Here is a 24,980-nt window from a genome sequence, read left to right as displayed (position 1 = left end):
GCGGACGGGCAGAGTTGTCCGAACGAGCTCTATATCAAGCCAATCTGCCTGAAAAGCGTTGCAAACAGCATGTGCTGTCAACGTGTCAAAGGTGACACGGGAGATCAGCCGAAATCACCCGGATGACAGAGGTCACACACAGGTGACAAACGCTCGCGCGTTTGGCTGCGCGCGCGGGCTGCTTACCAAGCGCTGACTAATATATCCAAGGAGGTTATTCGCGCAGGTTACGACATCAACGGGAAACGGTACCCTATATCAGAAATGGGGGGAGCTTGCGACCCCCATAAGTATAACCGCAGGACCCACTCGCAAAATTCGACGAAAAAATTCAACTATAAGCATCCAGAATGCCGGACGTCCGGCAGAGCTGGCTTTCGGCGCTTCCGGATGGAATCGCTGAAGCAATCATTGACAATTTGATCCGCTCATTGGCCATCTGGTGCGTCAATTTCGTGGTTGATTCGGACCATGATCGTAAGTCGAGGGGACCGACATAACGCGCGAATCGGTGCTCCTCTTTTCCGTTCCTGTTTCCGGCTTGTTTTCCGAGTTTAGATCCGTTCTACTTCCCCCATCCAGACGATGATTATTTGCGCAAATCGAAAAGGTGCTTGGCAGCACACCTCTGTTGGTTGCGGTGAAGAAGCCGTCTGAAGCCTTCTTCCTTCTGTTCGCCCGTCCCAGTATCCTTCGATGCCGGCAGTCTCAACGCTTCAATTGCAGACATTTGTTCCCAGCATCAAGACAAGCTGTTTTCTTTTTTTTTTGTTGGAGGGCCCGGGCGGACATATAATATTTCCTCGGAGTTGGCCATGCGTGCGCGCTATAAACACGCGTCTCCTCACTACCACGCCCACCGATGCCCCTCGCTGCCGCCCCCACACTCATCCAAGATGTACTCCGTTGGAATGTGGAAACCCGCCCACAATCTCCCTTCTACGTCTTCGCGGAAGCTGAATCAGCAGCCCCTGAGCGAATAGTGACGATAACGCATCTCGAGTTTACGAGGGCCGCCCACCGTGCAGCGCGTCTCTTGGAGGGGGAAGATGGACAGGTAGTGGCCGTCATCGCGCAATCAGACACTGCTGTTTACCATGCAGTCGTTGCGGGACTCATCACTGCTAACCTTATCGTGAGTGGCAACCTCCTAGCGAACGCGTTTTCTCTGACCAACAGCGATAGCCATTTCCCATTTCTCCACGCAACTCCCCAGCAGCCATAGTCAACCTCCTCCGCAAGACGTCCTGTCGGCGGCTCGTTTCGACATGCGTGACACTCGCGCCACTTTTACGCCAGATCAACGACGAGCTTGAATCAGAATATGGGCTGGTGGTCGAGGAGATGCCGCTGCTGAGTCTGATTTACCCCCATCTCGGCCATGAAACGGAGCAACACGAATTCGAGGAGTATCCACGACCACAGAAAACGCCAAGTTTGGACGATGTGTGCTTGTACTTGCACTCTTCTGGGAGCACTGGCATGCCTAAGGCCATTCCAGAAACGCACCGAGGTCTGATGCAGTGGACTCGTTTGGGTAAAAGAATTACTTTATTCCTCCCATCCATCTGATCGGGACTGTAGGCACCGGCAACGATATCCGGGAACACATTCCACATCCGATAGCTGCGATGCCCATACCTACCTTCCATATGGGCGGCATCTTCGTCCAGTTCCTCAACCCCATCTACAATGGTGTCGCAATTGCGCTGTACCCGCCGACAGCCACGACCCCAGATGCCCTTCCCATTTTCCCGTCGCCTAATTCAGTTCTCGAGCATTCCATCAGGACAAAATGTCGCTCCATGATTACCATACCGGCATTACTCTCCGGCCTCGCTCATTCCCCCGAGGCGGTTGAGTTTCTTAGCACACTTGGGCTAGTCGCGTATTCAGGCGGGTCGCTGCCAGACTCGCTAGGCAAGAATCTCGTCAATGCTGGTGTCAAACTGGTCAACCTCTATGGGGGCACAGAGTTTGGTGCAGTTTCATACGCCATTCCTTTGGAGGGCGACGAGAGGGAGTGGGAATATTGTCGGTTCGTAGAGGGAGTAAATGTGCGATGGGAGCCGCAGGGAGATGGGACATTTGAGTGCCAATTTCTCGTGCGTATATTCTTGGTTATGCTTATATTCTCTTCACTCACCAAAGCGCAGCATTCGGACTCACATACCGTTGCCATCGAGAATTTAGACGATGTCAGGGGCTACGCGACCAACGACCTTTGGATGCCGCATTCAGAAAAGAAGTACCTATGGAGAATGCAGGTTTCATGTCCCAGTTGTTGACTGGACTAATATCTGGCTTCTAGGGTTGGGCGGATAGACGATGTGATTGTTCACTCGTCTGGAGAGAAGACTGTGCCAGCGCCGATAGAAGATGTCGTCTCGGGAAGCCCTCTGTCCGTTGTCGCCTCGCCTGCTACCCCATCTCATCTTTGTTCAACAGCGTTTCCGGGGTCGTGATGTTTGGCTGGAAACGCGACGAGGCCGGGATCCTGATTGAAACGATTCCCAGCGCACAGATTGACGTGCATAGCGAGGAGGCAGTTACGCAACTACGCCACCAGCTCTGGTATAGCTTTCCTCCCTATGAAATCAACGCTCAACGCTCAATCAGGCCGATAATAGAACAGGCGAACCAACATGCGCCTGCTTTCAGCCGAATATTTAAGGAGATGATCCTATTCACTTCTGCTAACAAGCCTTTACCCCGGACGGGCAAGCGAACCGTCATGCGCAAATTAGCTTTGAAGGAATATGCGGAGGAGATCGACGCCTTGTACGTATTTCAAGATGATGTTATAAGAGCTCGATAACTGAAGTTAGTACACCAGATATAGATTGGTCGGGGAGAAGGCGGTCAGCGTCAAGCTGCCAGAATCGTGGGAGGTGGAGAAACTGAAGGTCTGGCTAACTGAGCTGGTCTGTGAACTACTTAAAACCGAGCAAATATCGCCGGAGCTAGACTTATTCCACCAAGGTTTTGATAGGTGTGTGCTGTTAGCATGATATACTCTTTATTGACCATTCTTTTACCAGTTTGAGCGCCACTTTCCTCAGAATCCGTATCGTTGCCGCCATTAGGTCTGCCAAGATCACCAAAAGCACAGTCGACGTCCACCAAAATCTCATCTACACCTACCCAACTATCTCTCTATTGGCCACCTTCCTAAGCAGCCTTGTCTTTGGACGAAGCAAGGGCGACATGACAGAGCCACAAGAGTTCATCGACGCCTTCATCGCAAAATATGCCGGCAACTTCCCTGTCCCTGTAACTACCTCGCCGACACGGCGACAGGACGACACGGATGTCGTTCTTCTGACCGGATCAACGGGGAATTTGGGGTCAGAACTTTTAGCTGCATTGTTGCAGAGCGAACGGATTTCCCGGGTTTACTCGATGAACCGTGCTGGGGCCCCCCGCGTTGGATCGGCATGCTGCTCGGTTTCGCCAGCGTAGTCTGGATGTTGGGCTGTTAGAATCACCAAAGCTCGTATTTGTCGATGGGGCGACAGACAGGGAGCAGCTTGGGCTGAGCGATGAGCGATATGCTGAGGTAAGCATCATGCCCTCGCGTTTTCCTTATTTGACGATTTTTTGGCGAAAAGCTGCAATCTTCGGTTACACTCATCATACATAATGCGTGGAGACTCGACTTCAACCTCTCCATCGTGTCTTTTGAGCCACACATAATTGGCACGAGGCGGCTGGTGGAGTTGGCGCTGTCGAGTGTGCAGCAGCCAAGGATTGTGTTTACGTCGTCGATTGCGTCGGCGATGAGCTGGAATCCGTCACGGGGTCCATGTCCGGAGGAATTTCTAAGCAGTGATGGGGTCGCTGTTGGAACGACTGGGTATGGGCAGAGCAAGCTTGTCACGGAACAGGTAAGGGGTCCAAATTAGTTCGGTATCGTTGACCAATCCGTGCAGATTCTGGCACGAAGTGGTTTGTCAGCTTCCTGTCTTCGAATTGGGCAAGTCTGTGGCTCGCTGCCGACCGGCGCATGGGCTGTCAGTGACTGGGTACCAATCCTCGTTAAGACGAGTGTGACATTAGGGTGTCTGCCGCTGGCGCCAGGAGTGAGTATATTTCTTCCAATGAATTTTGTATTGCTGACTTGAGGCGTCAGTTGGTATCATGGATCGACTTCGACACCATTCGCGATGCGATATTGGACGTCGCCTTCAACCACAATTCTGAGGCCACGGTTTTCAATGCGGTACACCCACGTCCCGTGTCGTGGGACTTCGTTATCACTGCCCTGAGGGATGCCTTGGTAGAGGAGAGAAATACGACCCTAGAGCTGGTTGACTTCGCAGACTGGTTTGCACGCCTGGAGGTTGCGGCGCTTGACGCGAGCGGGGAGTCTCTGGTGAGAAAATGAATCCCTTCCATTGTTTTTGTTCTGTGCTGAGGATAAACACACAGCCTGGCCTTAAACTGCTCGACTTTTTCCACTACCTATCCACTGCGGCGGCGACGACGACGGCTAACCCCGAGTTTGGGTCAATCGCCTTCAAGATGGACAAGCTGCAGGCTATTAGCCAGGCGGTGAGGCTTGTGGAGCCGATATCGGCGGAACAGGTCCGGGCGTGGGTGAGGTATTGGGCCGCCGCCGGGTTGCTGTAGATATTGAGGACTGTATTATCTCTGAGGAGTCTGCGAGAGGACTCACTTGCTTTCACTTTGCTTTGATGTCTGTTATTTTGCTGCGACGTGGACCGTTCAGCTCCAAGTCTGAAAAAAACGCACAATTACTTACTGCGATGTTGCAGCTCTGAGGAGAACACGAGGAGAAGTCCGCAAGTTGAACACTAACTATGGCGATAGCATAAGTGCAGCAAGACGAAAAACTGTTTCTTCCCGCGCGCTCGAACGGCTGAGACTGTCAGGTCAGAAGAAAGGATGCTTTGACCCAAACTCTAATGGTGGCGGTGTCTGCTTACCAACTCCACCCTCCACTTCGACCATCCTCTAGCCGCCAGTGAGGCTCCTTGCGTCGAAACTTGAAATGCAAGCTATCAGGCATCTGGCCACTCCAATGCCTTTCCCAAACAAGAAACCAGATTATGAAGATGACGTTTTGTGGAAAAAACCCATGCACATTCACCATCAAGGCCAAAGCGCACAATTTCCTATAAAGCTGGGACCTTTGAGCGTTGTTAACTTGCATCGCTCTTCCCACAATCCTGCTGACTTCAATGCTTAATCCAGTTCGCCGACTCATGCGGCGCTTCAGACCAACACGCAACGCAATCTTGCATGATAATACTGGTGGCACAGCGTCAGAGCCCGGCGAGGCCAAAGTGCCAAAGAACTCTTCGATACCGCCCACCCCCACAAACACAAGTGCAAAAGCTGCCAAGCGCACCCGTCTCTTTCCACCGCCAGATTCAACAACTGAAGAAGGCCCGCCGTCTATCGTATGGCTTTTTACATTATCTTGCGGTTTTTCATGAAGTTTGTCAGGTCTTCCATAAGCCTATAAGCGCGAGCGACTTGGTGGTCAACTACATGGACGAAGAGGAAGTGCCAGAGATCATTGAACGAAATGAGGGAGTAGAAGCGCGATGGCTGAAGAAACACGCTTTTCGCGGCTTTCAGCGCTGTCTCTGTGCGCACCGTAAGGTCTTGTGCTTCTGCTATCGATTACCTGGAACGGTTTGTGTTTCGACGAACCTAGAATTATCATTCTGATCAACTTTGACAATAGCGGCGTCGAGCCTCTGCCATTAATCGTCTCCCAATAGAGATCCTTGATATGATCCTCGCGGAAGCCCTGCCGCCCAACTGGCTTTTGGATCCGTCGCTAAAATGCGGACCGGACTCAGCTTGGTGCCACGCGATGACGATGAAGCGGAGTCTAAGTCTGGTCTGCAAATATTGGTACTCAGTGAGTGCGTTCATCAGGTATCATGCCTGCCCAGTGACATTCCGACTGCAGGCCATGGTCAAATTCTTCTACCGCGACATAGCTATTCGCCGCGCTCCCCAGCTCTTTTGTCTTGCCCAGACCCTCGCGCGCTGCCCTGACTTCGGCAATGACGTTCACAGTTTCACAATGATGTGCTATGTGCTCAAAGAAGACACCGAGTTGGTGACGAATGCGCTTTCAGATATCTGGAAGAAATGCCCCAAGCTTAAACAAGTTGCACAACTTTCACCATTGGAGCTCCCGTTCCCGTATCCCCTACCCGCACTACCCGTGACCGTGGAGCGACTTGACATCGGCCAATTCGAGTCGCCTGAGCTGATTGCCAACCTCCTCTCGAAGCACTGCAGCCAACTTCGTGAACTTTCTGTTCCTGGTCTTGACAGCGAGTTGCTGGACCTCCCCTTCGCTTTCCCGCACCTCGAAACGCTTCATGTCTTGCGTTGGAACATTGCGGGCTCCCAGCTCTCCAAATTTGGGACCCAGTGGTCGATGCCAAAACTTAGAAACCTTCGTTTTGCTGCCAGGCAATTTCAAATCCCAACTTACGACCTGATCCTCCGCCACCACGGCCGCAACCTCGAATATCTTGAATTCCCCAATATATACACTCACCAGCACATCCGTTCGGGCGGGTATTTGGAAGATTACCAACCTCTCCTCCAACTCTGTGGAAAACTGAAGCATGTTGTGCTCCCGATGCACCATTTTCTCGGGTCAATTCCACCACCTCATGCTCGTCTTAGCCCGCCTGAGGAGTATCTGAGGGGCATAGAGCGAGTTGATATCTGGCACACCGACATCCACAAGGAGCATTGGTTTCCTTGGGAATCGACTTTGGGCCCGTACAACTGGCCATTCATCACGGGCAAGTTTGGTGACTGCAGACAGTTTCGCTTCATCGATGTCGCGCTAGCTGCTATCGTTGAGGGAATCCCGCGACTGATAGACACTGATATTCGCGGGCGATGGTCGTGTTGGGGAATGGAGATCTTGCAACAACACGAAGACAGTGGCCGAGGCCAGCCACGACGTCTTGCGTTAAAACTGGGAGACTTCCCGCTCATCAACGAGTGGGGTAACACATATTTTGGGAAGCTGGAAACACATGCGGTAGTGCGCGACCAAGAGGCCTGGAACAAACTCGGTCGGGTTCGCCGGGCCGAGAAGGAGGTTGACGGGCCGGGTCCGCTTCGGCGTGGAGGAACGGTACAACGATTCAACTCGTTACCGCCGGTGCCTAATGACCCGGAGGACACTATTCCGGGGCCTTATGAATATACTAGCGCTGAGAAGCTGGCGGAAAGGCTGAAGGATGAGACAGATGATGAGGATGAGGGCGAGTTGGTGGAGGAATATGTCGCTGATTTGAATGACGAGTTTTATCAGAGAACTTAACCTTTTACATTACCCCTTGCTTTCTTGTCGCCACATTTGCATTACTTTCGTAAGCGACTGGGAGGTCTGAATTTTGGGTTGAGGATGTAACGAGCAGTCAAGTTCACACATCTTTACGGTCACAAATAAAGATTGAGCAATTATAAACATATCACTAGGACGAGTAGTATGATCATAGTTGAAAGAAATCAAGTGTTCTGCACGGTCACTTGGAATAGATAAAGTGTTCACTTAAGTAAGCAAAGCATCGACCCTTTGGAGCTACTTATGATTAGATGGGATTTAATTGAAGGAACTGGCAACAGGAAAGCAAACTCACATCCGTTATTAAACTTCGTCAGGGTTGGGGTGACGATCGGCCCAATTCTGACTCAAGTGGTAATTGGAGCAAACCGAAATCTGCGAGAATGTCTGGTTTATCCTGGATTGGTTTAGCAGTAACTTACCACGAGGGGTACAAAAGGGTAGACATCGTGGTCCTTGACGTCGAGGCATTTGTCGGTTGTGCCCCAGCGGAAACGAGAAGAGATCTTCTTGTCGTAAACCTTCTCCGCCGTCCATTGTTGGTTGGGGTTGTTCGGACTGCAGACGCCGATTTGGACTCGGGCTCCGTCTGTGTTCTCATTTCTTTCAACTTGGAGACACTAGATTTGGTTGCGTCAACGAAGAAAAAAAAACTTGAGCAAACAGAGCACACCTTGTCACCGTATGCCTTGATCTGCTGCGGGCCAACATTCTGCCCCGTAGAGAAAGCGACGTCCCACTGGCGGCCAAGATTCGGACCGCTATCATGGCACTCGAAGATCAAGGCAGGTGCACCATCGCGGTTCTCCTCCACACCTACACAGGGGTGGCTCCAGCCTGCGTCTAGGAAATATGGCAAAGATTAGATATTTTGATTCAGAGGTAGAAGAGCAAATGCTCACGCGCCGCGTTGTGGAAGTCCCTTGCGGCAGCAGCAGTGAGTGCCATGGACAAGAGACTGACGAGGACGTGGAACTTGGAGAGCATGATGGCAAGAGGCGCAGTGAAGTGAGCCTGATGAGGAACTTCAGAGCATTGAAGTGAAGTACTTGAGGTTTTATAGTGAGCCGGAAAATCGCTCGCGCGCCAAGTGTATCATCGTTTCGTCTTGTTTATTCCGTTGTAACGGCCATAGTCATCTATTTCAATCCTATCCTATCCTATCATCCTGATCAGACCTTGTTTAAGCATTGTTTGAATATCGGTCACTAGCTAGCAAATCGAGGCTCGCTATTTTCGTTGCGGGACAGGCCGAGAATCTTCGCAAAAGGCCTAGGATTCATGTGTCCGAGGGATCACATTGTGGGTTTTGAAGCGCATCAACGGCGTACCACAGAGAACACGACCTCCGGCCAGTCTGCTTGGATGTTGAGCAGCCGGAGAATCGATATTCTTCGATATTCATCCAATACCTAGTCTCGAAACCCGACGTTCCGGTTTTCGCCGATTCTGCACGTGAGTTTTGGAGGTTGATGTGCAGGAATGGCGACCGGAACGTCTGGGGCAGTTCGTATAGAGATTGACAGATCCTCAAGCTGATGGCAACTGTCAGCCAGCCAAAATCTGTCCTTTCACCAAAATTAGGCCTTTTTTGAGTCCTCTTGCCATTCAACGACGCCTCCGTTCGATCCAGAAAAAATTGGAGCGCAAAGCTCGTCTTCGAAACTCCTGGCTCTGCGCTTTTTTGGGCCCAAAAGTTGCATGGGGGCGTGAGAAATCGCTTCGCCAAGGATCTGCTATTTCTGATGCAAACTGCCCCAGACGTTCTAGAGAGAATCCCTGCATCAAAAACTAAAATCAGTCACGTGGACCGGTCGGCAGGACTCCGCTCGCGCAGCGAGCGATTCTCGAAAGAACGTCGGGGTACGAGACTATCCAATACCGAAGTTTGAGTCGAACGGAAGGCGCAGGACATCACGTGCGACAATATGTCGAAGCCGCAAAGCCGGTTTTGATGGATGCTTTCAATGCCAGTCACCAATAGGGTCTATACTAACTCACTGAGTTGCGGTCGCGATCACCGGCACAGATGGTGCGTCAAGACAGTTTGGGAGCTCAAGAGCTGTGTACATAGGTCTCAAACAAGAAACGCTCCGAGTCGTGCTATACGACGATCAGCCTAGTTCAAGTCCTACGTTTCGTTTTTGGCACGGTCCCATCTTAGACTACAGAAAAGCAAATTCGGGATAGAATAAATGAGACTTATGATATTTTACATCAACGTACTGTTGTGGTCGTTTGAGGGTTACACAGCTTGAGCTTTGCTGGGGCGACATTTGTGCAACACAACAACAAGTTGGGCCATTTCAAAAATACCAGAAGCTACATCCACCGTCCAAAATTGGTTCAAAGGCTCTATAGCAAACTCCATCGACACACGACGGCTCGTAACCTCTCCCAAAGTCCTCGACTGGACGCAGAAACTTTCCCGCCGTTGCAATAATTTGCGGGTACAGCCAGCGTCACTGTCTCGGTCTGCCAAGCACCCGGAATTTCTTGGTAACCCGGAGCTCGATCGCGCACGATGCTCACCATCGGCGACGGCTGGACCATGTAGCCCACATCGATGGGCTTCTCTGAGAGGATAACTTTGATTATCTCAGCCGTCCGCTCTGTCCTGGCTTCGTCAAGCACAACACGTAGTGCGGGTTGGGCGTCTCGGACCGAGGAAGACTTCATTGTGGGAGTGCGGCCAAAAACGAGCGAGGAATGTGGTGGGAGTAATTTAGCTTTGCCATCTTCGGAGAACGACGAGTAGAGGACCTAGAAAACTGTTGATGAAAGCGTTCACTTGAACCCGGCGTATCTCACCTTGATCGCGTACGTAGCCGTGTCGAAGTGAACCAAGTAGGGATACATCGCCTGCTCGGTGGGATTCGTGATTCGCAGGCCAAAAACATGGTCGTTGGGGACACCCTCAAGATAAGCGACACCCTCACATAGAATATTTGGGGACACCTCCACAAGAGCTCGTTGGTCGTCACCTTTGTAGTGATATAGCTCGACAAATGAAGTTGGCAGAGGTTTGGCGTTCAACCAGAATAGGCGCGCAAACCATGACACAGTCGTTTTGGCCAACCCCAACTCGAGGTGGTGCTGAAAATGCGCAATGGCGTTGAGGGTGGGTACCGCTTCCGCTAACTTGATGGATGCTTTGGGACTGCCATACTCAGCAACAAGTCCTTGCAAACGCTCCACACAGCCTTGCCCAGTAGTTGATGCATTCAAGGCCACACTCGCGTCACGTCTGTTGGCGACGACATAGAAGTCATTTTCTCCACCCAGATCGACATTGGTCGAGAATACTCGGAGCTTTTGGATAGGAAGAAGCCGCGGGGCAGTGAACAAAATTCGATCCAAGTATTGTCCGTGGCAGGCGGGAATCGACCCACGTCCGTTGGCAAGAGATCGTTGCACCAGAACGGCGACTTCGCGGCAGCTCAAAGGCCATGATGACCGCAAAGTGGACATAAGCGCCTGCGAAAACGTGCCTCCTGCCGCCGACTCAGTGCAATTCAGGTTCTTCTTGCTAGCGGCAATCAACACATACGCTTGGGCGTCTGTGAAGAATCCTCCGTAGTCGGACGAGCTATTTTCGCGACGATAGTCTGCGAGATGTGAGGGCCAAGATGGATCTTGAATCCGACGAACACTCGAAAGCGACATAGTCTCTGAGAAAGAACAATCTAAAATGATTGTCTAGAAGCCATGAGAGGTTGATCATGAGAATGGACTAGGAACACTAACGACATTGGATCCTTTCTTGATGAGTTCTTGCGCGAGGTTATGTAGGGTGACATCGAAGATGGGCGGGACATCGAGAGAATAATCATAAGGAATGAGAGCGTCGACCTTCCTACTTGTTGCATTCAGCCGCTGGCCGTATCCAGCAAAATAGATCAAAACAGCGTCGTCCGTCGAGATTTCTCCGTTCTCTATCAGGTCGGTAGTAACGGTCTCGATAACATTTCTTCTAGTCGCAGCCTTGTTGGTCAAAGTGCGAATCACTGCCTCAGGGTATCGTAGAAGGAGAACCTCCCTCAAACTGTTGACGTCTTTGACACAACCCCGCAAACTTCGGATTTTGGAAGATGCATACTGCGAGTTGCTAAGTAAAATGGAAAAGGAGGAAAGTTTCAACTGACCTCGTCGATACCGATGCATAATGCATACAGTTTTGGAGCCATGGGTAGTCTATTATTACGAAAAGTTGTCGATTGCGATATATAGTGCGCCTCCAAAGCTATGCCGATGAAAGCCCACGAAACTGTCTGAGCAAGACTATCACTTGTTGGAAAAGATCCGTAATGGATGAAGGACGTGGCCAACGAGGCACACATGAGAGTGATTGAAAACCCCGAAAAGACAAGTGGCGTGCCGAGTCTGATATGCTAGCGACGCGTTCGTGGACACTGGAAACAGTTCCATAAAATGCCGCAAGTGCGTGGTCTTGAACGTTAACACGAGAGGCCATGCGAAAGCATGCATGAGATCGTTGACAATTTGATCAGAGGGATCTAGAGTAACATAGGTCTGTTCCAGACGGACGAGCGATTGAACACTATGTCTGTATCAGGATGATGGGAAACCCGAAGACCATGGATAACAGTAGCAAGGCCAAGCCTCAAGAGATTGTTCGCAGCTTGGGTGGAGTCGATCGGGTCGCCGTGGCACAGACGCCTAACAGGAGGAGAGTGTCTCAACTCCTTCGCCATGCCAACTCCATTCACCTTTCCGGATTGTCATTGTCCGCTGATGAAGTTCAAGTTTTTTTCGACGATAGATAACGATGCTCAGTGTGGCCCCAGTATACATAAGCATGTGTTGCCGATTTTGGAGATGGCTTGATCGGCAATCCGGAAATGAACGTGGGCTTTACTCGAGGGTTTGCGCGAAGGCGGGGAAACGATTTCTCTCATGGACAATTCGACTGGAAATATCACCAGATAGCACCATCAGCGCTCTATTGAGGACCTTGGTGCGAGTAAAGGGTAACAATATGATGGACAGGAGCAGAATCTCGTACGCGAACTCGAAGCGCAAGGAGCCCACAAAGATCGGTTTTCGTGCTGATAACGACGCGTATATTTTCTGGCCGCGTGCGGAAAGGCATAGAGCGTACAAGTGCCAAAACACGCTATGGCCGATGCAAAACCATTGGGACTTGTGGTCAAATTAGCGACGTTGATGGATGGCGGACGAAAGGCATGCCCAAATTATGCTGCTCTTCTCCAGCAGCTTGATTTGAAAATGTAGCCGCTGTAATCTCCTGGAGCTCATGGCACGCTCGTCGATCACCTCTTGTTTACAAAAACAAGGTTTCGTCTTCAAGGCGTCGACAACGAGGACGGTGACTTTTGTGTGTATGCAGGCGAGATGCATGGGGTCGTGGAGGGAACGAGAATGGTGGCAGTTAATGGGGCGGCGCTCGAGTATATGGACATGAGCCCACTAGCTTCGACTGCGAAGGGAGTGCGACATCCGAAAGACCATTCTTCCATTTTGTGATAGACACAAAGAAGTGGAATGAAGGTTCATTCCACAGAAGTAACGCTAGACACGCGAGCGAAGTATGCTTTCCAAGTAGCCAATACCATCAGCGCTGCAGACGTTATATTGGGATTAAATCCCCCGCAGCCTGGAGACACAACACTAGTAATCGGGAGCACTGGTTAGGCTCTCTTCAGGCGTCGGGATATCGTCGTCCTGTTCGTGGACGAAGTGTCAATGGGTGGGTTGTGGAAGCTCTGAACAACGGCCCATGTCAAGCACCACCTTTGAGTTGGGCGGGAAAGGGCGGATGTAAGCGACGAGATCGAGTTGCTGTACCGCATGAAGCATATGCGAAAGACACCTGATAATCTGTTCAACGAGCAGAAAGAGGCAAAACTAAGCATACCGAGACAACGGAAATTACAAGTATGGATTCGAACCCATAGCGAGGGCCAACAGCCGACAGTATGGATTTGCTTTCGACTTGACCACCTTTGCGATCACGCTAAGTCGTCTCTTGCTGGTCGAGGTCTTTGCTGAAAAGTTGATCAGCCCTATATCTCCGCAGTTGTGTCTACCTCGGCTTGCCTCGTGCCAAACCCTATCGTGAACGCCTACTATGGTGCCACACCACTCGGGTTGTGTCTGAATGGAAACCAATTTCTATCGCTTATGTTAAATTCTATGTTTGTTCTCACAACATCAATATGTCCCACATACCTTGGAGAGGGGTGTGCATTGGAGCGACATCGCTGGACCGGACCATTCGGAAGGTCCTACCGATGTGGTGATAAATATGGTGGATGATGAGGTGTCCTGGGATGTGTGGACGGCCAGGATACACAGTCTCTGACCCATCAGTTGCGTACGGGTAGATTATTGAGAATTATGGATACTTACTGAATCTTCATTCAGACGAAGGTACGGGTAATCGAAGTCAAGTAGGAAAGACAAAAAGAGAAGGAAGCCCAGGTCGTCACGTGGCGTGACATTTCGACCATGAAGCCACTATGAAGCCTTGAAGGAAACCAGCCACTGGCCGGAAAAGTTCACGCTAAACGCCTCGAATACTTCTGATTTCGCAGGCAACTCACGAGTCTCTGGATAATCCAATTTTTACCACTGAAACTCGTTTGGACGAATGATCCACTACTGTACAGCAGACAAATGTTGGCAGGCTTCGAGTCAGCGCGCCTGTAACACCTCAACTTGTGGAAAGTTCTTTCACACCCCAACCAGGGCCGATTTGGTTGAACAGGTAAGAACTGGCTTTCATGATCTAAGACTTCTCTAGACATGGCAGTATCCTCCATTCCAAATCGTTGTCCGGAAGTTTCATTGCGGAAGCAGCTAATTCTCATAAATGCTGCACCGATTTTTAACAGCCCCACTCTGTTTTTCTCGTCTCACTTACTATGAACCGATACTTACGAATCAATTTCCGCGATGATGAAGACGAGGCTATCACTCATCGACTACTTCCTCACCATAACAATGACACACACGAGGGCTGGCATCTCTCACCGCTCCATCGGAGGCGTACTCCTTGTCGTCATTGGATGCCCTTGGTCGGCGCCCTTACCCTCCTTGGCATCTGCTCTGGTGTCGTCTATCTGCCTCCGGCACGCACCTCTACGTCGGGCTCCTCGGGGGTTTCTTCTACCGCCCTAATTTGGTCTCCCTTCGCCGCCGTCTCAGATGTCCCATCAGCAGACCAGGACATCATCGACCTTTATGCTCGGCAGTCAAAAACCCTCGAGGAAGCTACAGCACGGTATACGCTCAAAACCGGCCGACAGCCTCCGCCAAATTTCGACAAATGGTTCCAGTTTGCGCAAGAGGGTCATTGTCTCATCGACGACTATGACCGCATTGACCAAGACTTTGCGCCATTCTACCAGCTGGCCAACCAGAACCCTCGGCATTTTCGTAATATGGTCGAAATGGGCCACGAGTTCATGCGCGACGATGCTCGTGGACTCTCCGTCATCAGTGTGCGACAGGGCAAAGTTGAACTTCCTGACGACATTTGGGGCACTCCTTGGGACATCGACTTGGAGGAGTTCATCAACGAATTCGGCTACTTCATTCCCGATATGGACCTTCTTCTCAATGGCAACGACGAGCCCCGTGTCGCTTTCAACGCCCGACGACCTAACGCCCTAAAGAACGCAATGCAACTCAAAGAGGCCGATCCTTTCCGCGTCGAACCAGTCCCCACAGCCGACTTCTTTCGAGGCAGAGACGGATGCGACATGGCCCAAACTTCGAGTGGATTTGTCAAAGACCCTGTCAATAGCATTGCTTGTGCGTTCACCGCTTTTTTTGTAGTTATTCTACTGACGTTGATACTCAAGTCTTTGCATCGACTTCCACCTCTGGTTTCAGCACCGACCTTTGGCCCATGCTGAGCATGGCAAAGATATCGCCTTGCTTTTCGGACATTGTCTATCCTAACGCAGTACGTTCACTATCATTTTTGCACCATCAAAACTGAAGAAGGTCAACAGTACTTCTACGATAAGTCCGGCTGGTCTGGCCAATTCTCCTACCCCGATGATCTCGACTGGAGGGACAAACAACCGATTGTCTACTGGCGCGGTGTATCTAATGGCGGCCATATCTACGGTGACAACTACCGGAACTTCCCTCGTTTCCGCCTCATGGACATCGCACGCGACCATCCCGAGCTCTTCGACGTCCGCATCTCGAGTTTTGCCGACAACCATTGTACGGAAGACTGTGACGCGGATCGTATCATCGAGGAGTACAACATCACAGGCGAGGGTTCGGCCAGAGAGGATCTTTATGGGTCCAAATACGCGTTGGATGTCGACGGTAACTCGTTCAGCGGCAGGTTCCTTGGACTGTTGAGAAGCGGGTCACTTGTTTTCAAGGTAAACATCAACCCTCTCTCACATGTTCGCTCTAATAATCTTTTGACAGGCCACGGTCTTCACCGAATACTTCTCCGAGTGGCTGCTTCCCTACGAGCACTTCATCCCCGTGAACCCTGACTTGTCCGACCTTGTGGAAAAGATCCAGTGGGCGCGGGACAACGATGAAGAGGCGCGCAAGATCCAGCAACGAGGGTTACGATTCGCCACCAAAGTTGTGACCGACAAGCAAAACGACTGCTACCTTTCGAGACTGTTGCTAGAATGGTCACGGCTACAGAACGATCCGGCAGCCGCTTCCACGAGCGAAGAGACGGAGGAAGTAGAATACCTCGCCAACGAACAGACGGAGGGACCAGAATACCTCGGCAATGAAGAGACAGAGGAACCGGAATACCTCGCCAACGAAGAGACGGAGGAACCAGCCAACAACGAATAGATGCTTTTAATGTATTAGTAGTGGAGAATCCAGTTCTAGCTGGCTCAAGTTTCTATGCGCGGCTGTCGTTGTGTTCTTCAATCTTCTCTCCCACCCGCCGCAGTGGATTTTTATTCAATCGGCGCATCAATTGACCATCATTGACAAGCTTCCGCGATTAATTTCGGATTCAATAAGTATATGTACGATGTTCTCGAGGTGTTTTACGGCGTGCCAATTTGGAGATCTCTCTGATTTTTTCTGACACAGTAACCCTTCAGTTATTGTGGTAGCTCTACCATGGGGGACATAGTATAGTTACTTCATGAGCTCGGCTATTCAGTAACAGGGAGGGCCAGGGGCGAAGGTGTAGATGCTTAGTGTGCACACCGGGATAACTCCTGGAAACCGGCGTTCGTCAGTCGAACCGTGCCGCGTATCAATCCAATCCAATCCAATACTGACTGCAGGATCTACAAGTAGTAGACTCTCGCAGCCATAAGTATGTCAATGGCCCTCAGTTGGCGGAACACCACCGCCGTCTCCCAACACTAAACCTCCATGAAGAGTCCCTACATCGAATTATTCCTTCTTTACGCCCTCAATTTAGTAGCCGCGGGAGCCCAACTTTTCTTGAAGGCCTTAAATATCCGATTTCGCAGCCACGGAGAAGAACGACGACGGTCAATCGCTTCCATTTTCGCCATTATCGGTGCAAAAACACTCATTTTTGTACTCTCACTGCCGCCCGTTCTTGCCGTCGTTCTCTCCACACCATGGGACGGCTTTCTGGTGACCAGGACGCATCTTTGCGCGAAGTTCGCATCTATTCTCCGCTGAATACGCTGCTCAAGGCTTTGAACAGGGTCATCATGCTTACTTATCTCTTCGATTTGACCTACCGCCGCGCCAACGCCATTCTATGGGTCCACCACACCCTCACATTCGCGGCCATCCTTTTCATCCTGCGCAACACAAGTCCGTCAGCGCCGGGAATCGCCGGCCTATGGATTTCGATCCCCGCCGTTTTCGCAGGGGTCGGCATTGGCGTAACTGATATCGGAGGCGACATCGCGGTTCTGCTCTACTACATCGCGCCGCAAAGCATAGCAACGGCGCAAGCAATTCGTGCGTGTGGAGGCTATCTCATGCTGGGACGGGCGACGGGATGGTCGATTGTACTGGCGTTCGTTTCCCGAGGCCATTGGAAAGCCTTGGAACTGAATTTCCCGATGACAATCGTGATATCCGTGGTCTTGCTCGGTTGGGTGATGGCAGAGGTCGAAGAGATATTTGCTATATTGGGAATGAGCGAAAGAATGCGGTCGAAGGTCACAACCCAGGAGAAATCCTAGAACAGCTTCGGTTATCTTACATAGGGATCCAGTACATGCTCTTGTTTATGACTTCACCAATCCGCACGCTTCTTCAAGGCCTCGTTTTGCAAAATCTCAATCCAGTAACCGTCAGGGTCTGAAAAATAATGAGGACAAAAAATCGCAGCAGTAATGGAACTTACCCAGAATAAATGCAACGTCCTTCATCCTCCCGTCAGTCAGTCGCTTCTTCCAATTCACACCCAGCTCTTCCCAGCGCTTGCAAGCCTCATCAAGATCGTCCACGCTGACACAGATGTGCCCAAAGCCCTGCGGCTGGTCGTTGCCATTGTGGTACTTGAACTCCGGGTCGGATTCTGTGCCCCAGTTCCAGGTAAGCTCTAATAAACCTTCGAGGCCCCCGGTCACGCCCTCTGCAGGTCCATACCCGAGGAAGTACAGCGTAAATTTGCCATTGGGATTCTCAGACACGCGTTTGAGATTCATGCCCATTACGTCAGTGTAGAATGCGAGCGACTTGGCCTGGTCTTTAACGCGAATCATGGTATGGTTCTGCTTATATGTTATGACCAATCAAATCACAGTAGGTTGAAACCGACCATGCGATATGATTCCAGGTTTGTCTCCTTGATTTCTGCGGTCTTCTCGATGTCGTTGAACGAAATGACCTCGACCCAGTACCCATCCGGATCGAGAACGAAGGCGATATTGTGCATCCGTCCGTCAGTGAGTTTCTTCTGGAAAACGATACCCCGCCTCTTCGAGCCTGGCACAAGCGGCTTGGATGTTATCCACACTAACACACACATGTCCAAACCCACGATACGGCTCGGAGTTTCCTGTCACGACCTTGTATTCCGGGTCATTTTCTGTCCCATAATTGTGCGTGAGCTATAGAAATTAGTCACAACAAAGAACGGATTCAAGGTCATGCCTCGATTATTCCCTCGCGATCGGTCCAGTGCTTTCCTGGAGAGACAGCATTGGCCGAGTCGTACGCCAGAAAGTAGAGGTCGAATTTTGCGTCAGGATGCTCAAGTTTGTTGATGAGCGACATGCCCAAGAAAGAGTAGAATTTTAGCGACTCCTTTGGATCTTTCACACGCAGCCTGTAGCTCTGTGAGTTTATGTCTGGTTTGCATTGTTTGGGACGCGCATGGAGTGATTGAACTTGTACTTGCTGATATCGGTGGCCATCGTTGAAAAGGCCAAATGTCGGTGTTGGGTAAGATGTAAGATGGAGGGTGCTCTACGCGTTGCCAAAGGTTTGTAAGAAGTACTAGAAAAGGCACTGAGAACATGCGATATCATGAGCGCAGAGAATCCTTACTATTACCTGGTGAAGGTTAGCGCCAAACGCGAAATGACGTCAGTCATGTGATATCCGAAAGGATTGGATTTGCTTCGAAAGGGAAAACAACAAGTAGATCAATAATAACCATTCGTGAGGTAGCTAAGCGTATGAGTGGACGTGGGGGGCATCCCTGACGCAGTAGAGTACACACTACTAGCCCCAGAATGGGCCCTTGACAAAAATGCCGATCCTGGTCTGGCAAGCAAGTAAGTGCGTGAATTCTCGCTGTCATAAGACATGCCAGAAGCTTGAGCTCTGGCAGGAGGGGGAGCGAGACTACCATCGTCTGGTTTAGGGGCTGTCCCATCCATTTCAACGGATTCTGCAGCAGCAAACTTCGCCCACCCAGACTCCCTTCGCTCCCTATTGACAGATTGTCTGCGCTCTCGACCGACCATGCTTGGGGCGGGTGTGAGATTGTCCCCCTTTTCCTCCTGCTTCCCTGCACCGGTGACACTTTGTAATATATTGAGCCAACTTGCTCTCCAGCTTTGAGCCACACCTTCCTCTGCTTCAGCTGGCACTGACTCTGCTTCCCCGGCCAATTCTTTGAAACCGTCGTTTCGCCATGGCACATCTAAGCCTCGACCACCCAGCGACATAAAGCGAGGGCGAGAATCTGTTTCGCGGAGCGTGCCAACCGATGGACGCTGCTCGTGAGCTGGAAGGACCCCAAGGTAGTCGAATTCGGTATCACTACGGAGTTGCTTGGGAGGAGGAGCAACGTTCGCGACACAGAGTGTGGTAGGACTGGCCAAATTTGACTTGATACTGCCGGTCCGACTGTTAATTCGACTATTGCTGACGCTCGGTGTTGCTCTGAGATGCGCAGGAAGTGGTCGAGCAGTTGGATATGGTCCATTGCTATGTGGAGCAGCTGGCGGTAATTTGTATACCGCGCTGTCCCGGAAATGCACCGGTTGCGATGAGTCTGCAAATGGATTGGCTGGTGTCTCCCATGAATTTGAGCCACGACGGTCAAGTGTGTTGTTGGCACGTCTAGGTTCTCCAACGTCACGATCTCCAGAAAGAGAGGCATCACGTGCGGAAGAGAAAGGCGGTTTGTTCTCGGAAGTCGAGGGGGTCACTGGGTCCCAACGAATCGGATGCAGCTTGCTACGGCGCCGATTGCGGATGCGAATACAGAAAGCGACAACGGTTAGAACGCACGCGCTAATGATGAGTGTGCCCAAAATGATGGCTGTGTAGAAGGGTGCTCTATTGCGTGTCCCGGTGACTGTTTGCGGCAGACTGCTGCTGGATGGTGATGGGGACGAAGGTGAAGACAATAGAAGAATTGGCGAAGGCGAGAGTGAACTGGTGGTGGAAAATGAGCTTGAGCTGCTTAACCAAGCTGATGATGAAGAAATTGAGAGCGAAGTGGAGAGTGAGTCCGAAGTCATGAGCGAACTCAATATCGACGACGAGCCTGAAGTCGCGGATAAGCTAGAAGTCGAGAATGATGGCAAGGACGAAAAGCTATCGGAAGCGGTCGTCGAAATCGAGGTCAAATATGTCGAGGTGTGGTACAGGGCCGTCCTTTGATAAGTTCCTGAACCGGTGGTTGTCTCGCCAAGTGTCGGTGTCGCGCTAGGTGTCGTTGTGGCTATAGCTAGTGAAGCAAAAGTTGGTGAGGGAGCCAAATCGGTTGTCGCCGTTGGGATCGCCATTGTCTGCACCTGCTGAGGGCCGCCATCCAGCGTAACAACCGTATATCCGGCATCCTGAGCAGCAGCAACCTCGCCAAAGCCGGGCCCAATGTTTAGTTGTGGAATGGGGTTGCGAACTCGATGGAGACGGTTGGGAGCCAGATACATAGTGGAGCAGTCGGACGGTTCGCGGGCGAAAACAAAATTTGAAATAGTAGACTTCGACCTGCGAAGGATGTGAACTTGAAGATGAAGGTGAAGAGAGAAGAGCGGAAAATTAACTGGTCTCACTTTGACGCGCCTTTTTGAGCCCCTCTCAAAAGCTTCAATAGAGACGCATACTACGGTGTCGCACCAGCACGGCTCGTCTACCCAGTAGGCCTGAGAGTGGACGCGCTGTTGCTGCCGTCGCGTGAATATCTGAAGGCTGGGGACATGAAGGTGTGCTTCAAGGTACAATTTTGACTGATTTGGGTGAAGTTTGGTATCAATCATATATTCCCGTGTTTTTACGCAGAAATGTTACCCTCGGGCCTCCACACTCCTCGACAACTGTTGGGCGTTTTTTGTCTGTATAGGTGTGTCTCCTAGTACGTGAGCTCATTCTTCTCAGATCCACAGTAAAGCTGATCATAGTAAGTCTATGACACATCACTTAAAACCGTTTCGCAAGTCTGAGTCAACAAACGATCCAACAAATTTAATATCCATACACATTTTCCTCTTGTCCCATCTCTGCTTGGACCCTCAGCGCTCTCGGAGCATCATGCATCCTCATTACAATCTCTACCAATTGGATCTTCCCCGCCGCCGCAAATGCTTCATCATCGAGTAGCACACTCAATTCCTTCTTCGTCCGAACCCTATACGATTTAGAACGACTGCCATCGACGTCCCCGAGTGTCCTCAGCAACGAAGTCCACTCCCAGTTCATAATGTCGTTGTATCCTGCCTCCCAACCACGAATGCAGCGTTCGATTTCATACCCATTGTTATTCAGCACAAAGACGATTGGCGTCAACCCATGTCGAACCATGGAGGATAACTCTTGGACCGTTAGTTGAATGCTTCCGTCGCCTGTAAAGAGGATGGTTCGCCCAAGATCACGTTCGCGAGCAGCAAATGCAGCGCCGAGGGTACATCCTGTTGCCCACCCTATAGATCCCCATAACAGCTGGCTCACAAAAATCGACGAAGAAGGCAGGGGAACATCGATGAGCCCGAAGTTCGAGGTCCCGGTTTCTGCGACGATCACGTCTTTGGGGCGGAAAAATTGACTAACGCGAGGCCAAAGCCAGTCTTGCGTAATCGTCTCGCTATCTTCGTGGGGGAGGAAAACGCGGAATGGTTGTGGCGCCGTTATCTCGCGATTCTTATAACCAAACGGCTCAAGCATGGCTGTAAGACGCGGAATGAGTTGCTTCATGCCCACACCAGGGAAAACTGCATGTCGGACTTTGGTCTGGTCGGAATGAAACTACCTCTATCGTCAGCAAGGAATGCTAAAACGAGCAACGCTTACTTCAACAGTCTTGGAGGCTGGTATTGAGTAAGTGAAATTGCCGGTATTGAAATCACTCTTAACACAACCAACGGACAGGATGAGCTCTGCCGCTTCCACCTTTGCTTTTACGGTCGGATCACTGATGGACCCAATATAAATCTGGCTTCAGGTTAATGGTCTATCTCGTCACAAATAAATTTACGGACGCCACCGTATCGTTCGTAATCTTCTGGGACCACAGTTTTTCCCATTGGTGCTGCATAAACAGGGAAACCAGTATTGCGCGCCAATTCGTTGACCTCCGATCTTGCATCGTGGCGGACTGCGCATACGTCGACAAGAATGACCACACTGTCGTTTGCACTAGCGCGGTCGACAAGCTGGACAATCTCTTCGAGGACAGCTTTTTCGGCTTCAACATCGTTCGGTGGCTGATTATGAGAAAGTGGATTTTCCAGTCGCTCCGACGGAATCTTGGCATAGACTAGATTTGTTGGAATGCTGAGGTAGGCAGGTCGAGCCTATAATCCCAAATTTCAAACTCAAAATGATTCAGGATAGGCCATGAAGCTAACCTTCGTGATGCATTCTATCAAGACGCGGTCTATCGTCGCACCAGCGTTCTCAGCATCCACGATAATTCCTTGTGTGATAGTCACATTTGCTGCAGCCTTCACGTAGGCATCGTATCTGCAATGCCGAATCGTCAGGAAACGGTTTCACATTTCCAACAAGCCACGTACCTGCCATCGCCTAATGTGTGGTGCAGTAAGGCTTTGGACCGCTGCTGGGCCGTGCTGGGAACTCCGACTAGATGCAGAACTGGAACCATCTCAGAAAAGGCGCCTGCGATGCCGTTCATGGCAGAGAGCTCTCCAACTCCAAAGCTACATTGATATGTGATGCCACACCAAACACAGGAAGAGCCGGACAGACGTTGTCAAAACCACTCCAATCCGTGTTTCGTTCACCCGAGCGTAGCCATCAGCAGCATAAGCAGCGTTGAGCTCGTTACTTCGCCGATTGTCAGCGTCGTTAAAAAGACTGGAACAAGATCATCACCAGTTTCCGACCCAGCCAATCGCCGGATCCGCTTCAACGAGATCGAGGAAGCCGAGATTAAAATCACCAGGAACACCAAATATTTGCTGTCGTTGGTAAGTTTTAAATTTTCGATCGGGAATTAACCAACACTAACCTTGACATTCAGTTGCTTCAGTCGAGCAAGAATGTAGTTTCCGATCTCGATTGGCTCTTCTGTCTGGGTCGCTCTCAAGCTTTGGAGCTCTAGACGAAGTCGGTTGACTTCAGCTTGTAAGGAGGCAGCAGGTGGCATTTCGGAAGTCATCGCCAATTGGCGATCTTGTGAAAAGGACATTGTTGCCGTTTAAATACTCAGACAGTGCGAGTTATGCGGAGAGTATCTTCGAACTACTCTCAAGAAGGCCGCAGCATGCCCGTGAATGACTAAGTTTATTAATTGTCAAGTTCAAGAATATCTATTCTCTAAGAATAGAACTCAGAAAAAGATTACGCGAACTCATGGCGGGGCATGCTTACCTATGAATCTGCTGGGACTAGGTATCCCAGCTACCTGACCAGAAGCGCTAATATAACATATAATTCCCAAGTCCATAGCTATTAATAAGTATAGGTGACTTGTGTTTGGTTGGGAATACCTTGGCTGTCTTAGGTATCACCCGCACCATTCTGAAATGTGCGGCGCTACACATTTTATTGGTTCACTTGATCATCGGCAGCGGACGTAGCGTATAACAACACAGAAAGTGGTCAGATTGAGTTGGAAAGTGCATTGGTTTTGATAATAATGGCATGCTGAGTATTAGAGTGAAAGTAGTGCAACGACAGCCCAGTTTACTCGCAGTACCTATCAGGATTGAGCAACATTTAAGCCACAAAACTTGACGTCCTACCTCCTTTCGCCGAAGTCACCCAGTCCGGGGATAATATAGGCCTTCTCGTTTAGACCTTGATCGATCCAGCCCGTAATCTAGCAAGCTTCAAAAAAGCAGTCGGAGAAGGATACCATCACTGACGACTTTGACAAGAGGGTACTTGCCGCAGAAGTTGCGCAACCCTTCCGGTGCAGAAATCTAGGCATGTTTGTATCGGTCAAGAATCACGCAGGACATTATGGCGGACAAACCAGGTTGATGAAGATGATACGTTCTTCGGGAACACCGTTTTCCATGAGGACTTCAATGGCCTTGATCGCTGAGCCACCAGTTGCTATTTTATGTCTCAGAGACATTTGAGAGAACGAACTCGCCCCTTGCCTAACATGGGATCGAGAAGGAGCACATAACGTGAGGCAATGTCTTGAGGGAACTAGACACGACAGGAGTAAGCATTATTTTCGGTATGCGATCGAGAACAAACTTTGGAATAAAAGAGCTTGGGGAGAGCAGTTTCTTCGTCCTGCCGCATCATCTCAGAGACACGTAGAATTGAATATTAGCACTCACCCGTTGGATCAAGATCTTGCCAATGCGGACACTGCGACAGACTTCTCTCAGTCCGGCTTCCATAGCCTGCTCATCCGGTTGATATGGGAGCAAGTTGGGGTCATGGCTATCGCACCTCACCCGCTCGCAGTATCGACACGCCGCAAATCTTTCCCTCGAAGCCTACTCCCTCGTAAGTTGCTCCCTATAGGGGCAGGTAAGCAAGGTGATGCAACCTAACGCGGAGATCGACCTACAGTCGGAGTTTCGACGACCTTCTTGACCACAGGCAGATGGTTCAAACCTTCCTCCACGAGTAGGCGGATGATGCGATCTGAATAAAATAGAAAGTCCCCACGACTGGTTTCCTTTGAGCGAATGATAGTGTAGAGGGCCTCCAGTTGGGCGGTTTGAGGCAGAGTAAAAACAGATGGTGGAAGCGGGTTCATCTGGGACTTGTTCGTTGCTGGCTGTGGTGGTGGGACAGGTGAAGAGGTGGCCATCGA

The 24,980-nt window shown here is 50.7% G+C and overlaps 10 protein-coding genes across 10 annotated transcripts; 4 read left to right on the top strand and 6 right to left on the bottom strand.

Moving 5' to 3' along the window:
• Positions 1 to 862: 862 nt before the first annotated feature.
• On the top strand, positions 863 to 4,632 carry MIND_00974100 (General substrate transporter; the record flags this gene model as incomplete). Its single annotated transcript, XM_037366352.1, has 14 exons — positions 863 to 1,135; positions 1,186 to 1,537; positions 1,585 to 2,105; positions 2,157 to 2,263; positions 2,312 to 2,401; positions 2,449 to 2,574; positions 2,620 to 2,781; positions 2,837 to 2,992; positions 3,042 to 3,393; positions 3,458 to 3,559; positions 3,612 to 3,887; positions 3,933 to 4,082; positions 4,133 to 4,375; positions 4,432 to 4,632. The coding sequence occupies 14 exons, from the start codon at positions 863 to 865 to the stop codon at positions 4,630 to 4,632; spliced, it is 3,111 nt and encodes a 1,036-aa protein (XP_037217764.1).
• A 572-nt stretch (positions 4,633 to 5,204) lies between these two features.
• On the top strand, positions 5,205 to 7,333 carry MIND_00974000 (uncharacterized protein; the record flags this gene model as incomplete). Its single annotated transcript, XM_037366351.1, has 4 exons — positions 5,205 to 5,426; positions 5,473 to 5,664; positions 5,717 to 5,896; positions 5,948 to 7,333. 4 exons carry the CDS (start codon positions 5,205 to 5,207, stop codon positions 7,331 to 7,333), a joined length of 1,980 nt encoding a protein of 659 aa, XP_037217763.1.
• A 327-nt stretch (positions 7,334 to 7,660) lies between these two features.
• MIND_00973900 (uncharacterized protein) lies at positions 7,661 to 8,344 on the bottom strand (the record flags this gene model as incomplete). Its single annotated transcript, XM_037366350.1, has 4 exons — positions 7,661 to 7,732; positions 7,780 to 7,977; positions 8,031 to 8,200; positions 8,260 to 8,344. The coding sequence occupies 4 exons, from the start codon at positions 8,342 to 8,344 to the stop codon at positions 7,661 to 7,663; spliced, it is 525 nt and encodes a 174-aa protein (XP_037217762.1).
• A 1,368-nt stretch (positions 8,345 to 9,712) lies between these two features.
• On the bottom strand, positions 9,713 to 11,697 carry MIND_00973800 (uncharacterized protein; the record flags this gene model as incomplete). The annotated part of the gene is made up of 4 exons (XM_037366349.1): positions 9,713 to 10,120; positions 10,169 to 11,056; positions 11,105 to 11,455; positions 11,503 to 11,697. 4 exons carry the CDS (start codon positions 11,695 to 11,697, stop codon positions 9,713 to 9,715), a joined length of 1,842 nt encoding a protein of 613 aa, XP_037217761.1.
• A 2,568-nt stretch (positions 11,698 to 14,265) lies between these two features.
• On the top strand, positions 14,266 to 16,186 carry MIND_00973700 (CAP10 domain-containing protein; the record flags this gene model as incomplete). The annotated part of the gene is made up of 4 exons (XM_037366348.1): positions 14,266 to 15,157; positions 15,208 to 15,311; positions 15,361 to 15,747; positions 15,797 to 16,186. 4 exons carry the CDS (start codon positions 14,266 to 14,268, stop codon positions 16,184 to 16,186), a joined length of 1,773 nt encoding a protein of 590 aa, XP_037217760.1.
• Positions 16,187 to 16,726: 540 nt separating this feature from the next.
• MIND_00973600 (uncharacterized protein) lies at positions 16,727 to 17,520 on the top strand (the record flags this gene model as incomplete). The annotated part of the gene is made up of 2 exons (XM_037366347.1): positions 16,727 to 16,983; positions 17,031 to 17,520. The coding sequence occupies 2 exons, from the start codon at positions 16,727 to 16,729 to the stop codon at positions 17,518 to 17,520; spliced, it is 747 nt and encodes a 248-aa protein (XP_037217759.1).
• Positions 17,521 to 17,573: 53 nt separating this feature from the next.
• Positions 17,574 to 18,311, bottom strand: MIND_00973500 (Lactoylglutathione lyase; the record flags this gene model as incomplete). Its single annotated transcript, XM_037366346.1, has 3 exons — positions 17,574 to 17,638; positions 17,685 to 18,054; positions 18,102 to 18,311. 3 exons carry the CDS (start codon positions 18,309 to 18,311, stop codon positions 17,574 to 17,576), a joined length of 645 nt encoding a protein of 214 aa, XP_037217758.1.
• A 619-nt stretch (positions 18,312 to 18,930) lies between these two features.
• Positions 18,931 to 20,673, bottom strand: MIND_00973400 (uncharacterized protein; the record flags this gene model as incomplete). The annotated part of the gene is made up of 1 exon (XM_037366345.1): positions 18,931 to 20,673. The coding sequence occupies one exon, from the start codon at positions 20,671 to 20,673 to the stop codon at positions 18,931 to 18,933; it is 1,743 nt and encodes a 580-aa protein (XP_037217757.1).
• Positions 20,674 to 21,205: 532 nt separating this feature from the next.
• MIND_00973300 (Pyruvate decarboxylase) lies at positions 21,206 to 23,357 on the bottom strand (the record flags this gene model as incomplete). Its single annotated transcript, XM_037366344.1, has 8 exons — positions 21,206 to 21,982; positions 22,028 to 22,168; positions 22,216 to 22,530; positions 22,585 to 22,699; positions 22,753 to 22,896; positions 22,946 to 23,023; positions 23,072 to 23,157; positions 23,208 to 23,357. 8 exons carry the CDS (start codon positions 23,355 to 23,357, stop codon positions 21,206 to 21,208), a joined length of 1,806 nt encoding a protein of 601 aa, XP_037217756.1.
• A 582-nt stretch (positions 23,358 to 23,939) lies between these two features.
• MIND_00973200 (Uracil phosphoribosyltransferase) lies at positions 23,940 to 24,977 on the bottom strand (the record flags this gene model as incomplete). Its single annotated transcript, XM_037366343.1, has 8 exons — positions 23,940 to 24,020; positions 24,067 to 24,123; positions 24,177 to 24,259; positions 24,292 to 24,358; positions 24,410 to 24,448; positions 24,496 to 24,561; positions 24,611 to 24,679; positions 24,732 to 24,977. The coding sequence occupies 8 exons, from the start codon at positions 24,975 to 24,977 to the stop codon at positions 23,940 to 23,942; spliced, it is 708 nt and encodes a 235-aa protein (XP_037217755.1).
• Between the last annotated feature and the right edge of the window lie 3 nt (positions 24,978 to 24,980).

The sequence above is a fragment of the Mycena indigotica genome (genome assembly GCF_014461135.1).
Source record: "Mycena indigotica strain 171206Taipei chromosome Unknown Mind.scaff0008, whole genome shotgun sequence".
Taxonomy (NCBI): Eukaryota; Fungi; Basidiomycota; class Agaricomycetes; order Agaricales; family Mycenaceae; genus Mycena; species Mycena indigotica.
This window is presented reverse-complemented; position numbering and strand designations above follow the sequence as displayed.